General features: G+C 36.9%; 1 protein-coding gene across 1 annotated transcript in view; it reads right to left on the bottom strand.

Annotated features, from left to right (window-relative positions):
- Positions 1-1,498, bottom strand: part of LOC119586309 (protein SCAI-like) — a gene marked incomplete in the record, with an annotated part of 55,295 nt that overhangs the window by 12,143 nt on the left and 41,654 nt on the right. The window contains 1 exon segment of the mRNA XM_037935023.1: positions 808-908. Coding sequence (XP_037790951.1) covers positions 808-908 — 101 coding nt within the window.

Raw genomic sequence — 1,498 nt, 5'->3', positions numbered from 1 at the left:
AGGTGATCATCATTCACGGGACAGCTAGTTGAAGTAGAGTCCGCCATGTATATGCTGTGAAGAAGCCCTCAACTGTTCACATCAGATGGGCCAACCTTGCTAATAGAACCATTAATACCATGTTCATACATTACTAGACACAAAAATGGTTAAGTACCAAGCAATAAACTGATAAAGGAAAAGTAGGTATGGTATGCTGCCTGATGAAGAGCTGCCTGCATACCTCTGGTTATTCAGCTGTGACATAGTCCCCAGATGCTCAGTGCTATTGGCTAAGGCAAGGCATTGGCAGTTTGCTGGATACTGTGATTGGCCATTCCCATCTTGCTTACTAGCTGAATGGGTGCATTCCCTAGTCTCCCCCTGCACATGATGTTGAAGTTACAATATTATTTTAGAGGACTCTAAACCATATTAGACAGAATGATAAATGTTCCAAGCCATCTTGTGAAGAGTAAAGGTGCAAATATTGCCATTAATTAAGGCCTAGTTTCAGTAGGTTGGTAAAGTTGGTGCGGTTAAATCATCCTTCATGGGACGCCTAAATTCCAATACTTTACCAGCTTGTGCACATATTAGTACAGATTTATAATGCAATTGTGAAACTACAAAAAGGGAAATGTGTCATATGTAAAATTAGCGGTGGTAAAAGGAGTAAGAAAAAGCAAAATAAGCAATATTGGAAACAGCTCCAGAGTTAATCATATTCCAATAAAATCCATAGACATGCATTACTTTAAAATTTAGCTGCTTCACTAAAAATATCATCAAAAGCTCCATCTTTTAAGCACTAAAGAGCTAGCATACCTTAAAAGCTCTGTGTGCCCTTAACACTGTAGAGCAGAAGATGAAGCGTAGAGTCAAAAGTCTCAGGAAATCATCACCAAAAAATTGAAGAAAAGATGGATCTGGAATATGTTTTACTATTGAAAAATCTGTCTAATCATCAGCATCAGAAATGATAAATTTTAACAGAGAATGCAATTCTAAAAAACAAAAAAAGGATGAAGTTGTCTCATGTAACCATTAATCTCTTATCAGAATCTCATACATCTGACAGAGTGCCAAATTTCACAGGCCAAATAATGCAAGAATTCATTACTATATGACAGCTTCACAGCCCAAATGCCTTAGAGCTTACCTCATCAGTAGATTACAGTACAGATTTTTCCCTCTCATATGTAGTCATATCAATATTTTTGTATATTTGACCATCATTAAAGGATCCCATGTCAGATTTTTCTACATCATCCACTGCAAAAATTTAAATTACTCCAAAACATGTATATTTGACCATCATTAAGGATCCCAGGTCAGAGTTTTTGACACCATCCACTGCGAAAATTAAATTACTCCAAAACAGTCTCTTCTATATTTCAGATCTAATGGTAATGCATGGATCAGCAACTAAATCCAGCCTAGGGGCTAAACATTTTTAGCCCACAATTATTCAGCCTATGAGAGAACATCAAGTGTCACTCTCACTCCTGTCTGTATT

The sequence above is a fragment of the Penaeus monodon genome, chromosome 21, assembly GCF_015228065.2.
Source record: "Penaeus monodon isolate SGIC_2016 chromosome 21, NSTDA_Pmon_1, whole genome shotgun sequence".
NCBI classification, from domain to species: domain Eukaryota; kingdom Metazoa; phylum Arthropoda; class Malacostraca; order Decapoda; family Penaeidae; genus Penaeus; species Penaeus monodon.
The sequence above is the reverse complement of the archived record's forward strand: the minus strand, read 5'-3'. Positions and strand labels throughout refer to the sequence as shown.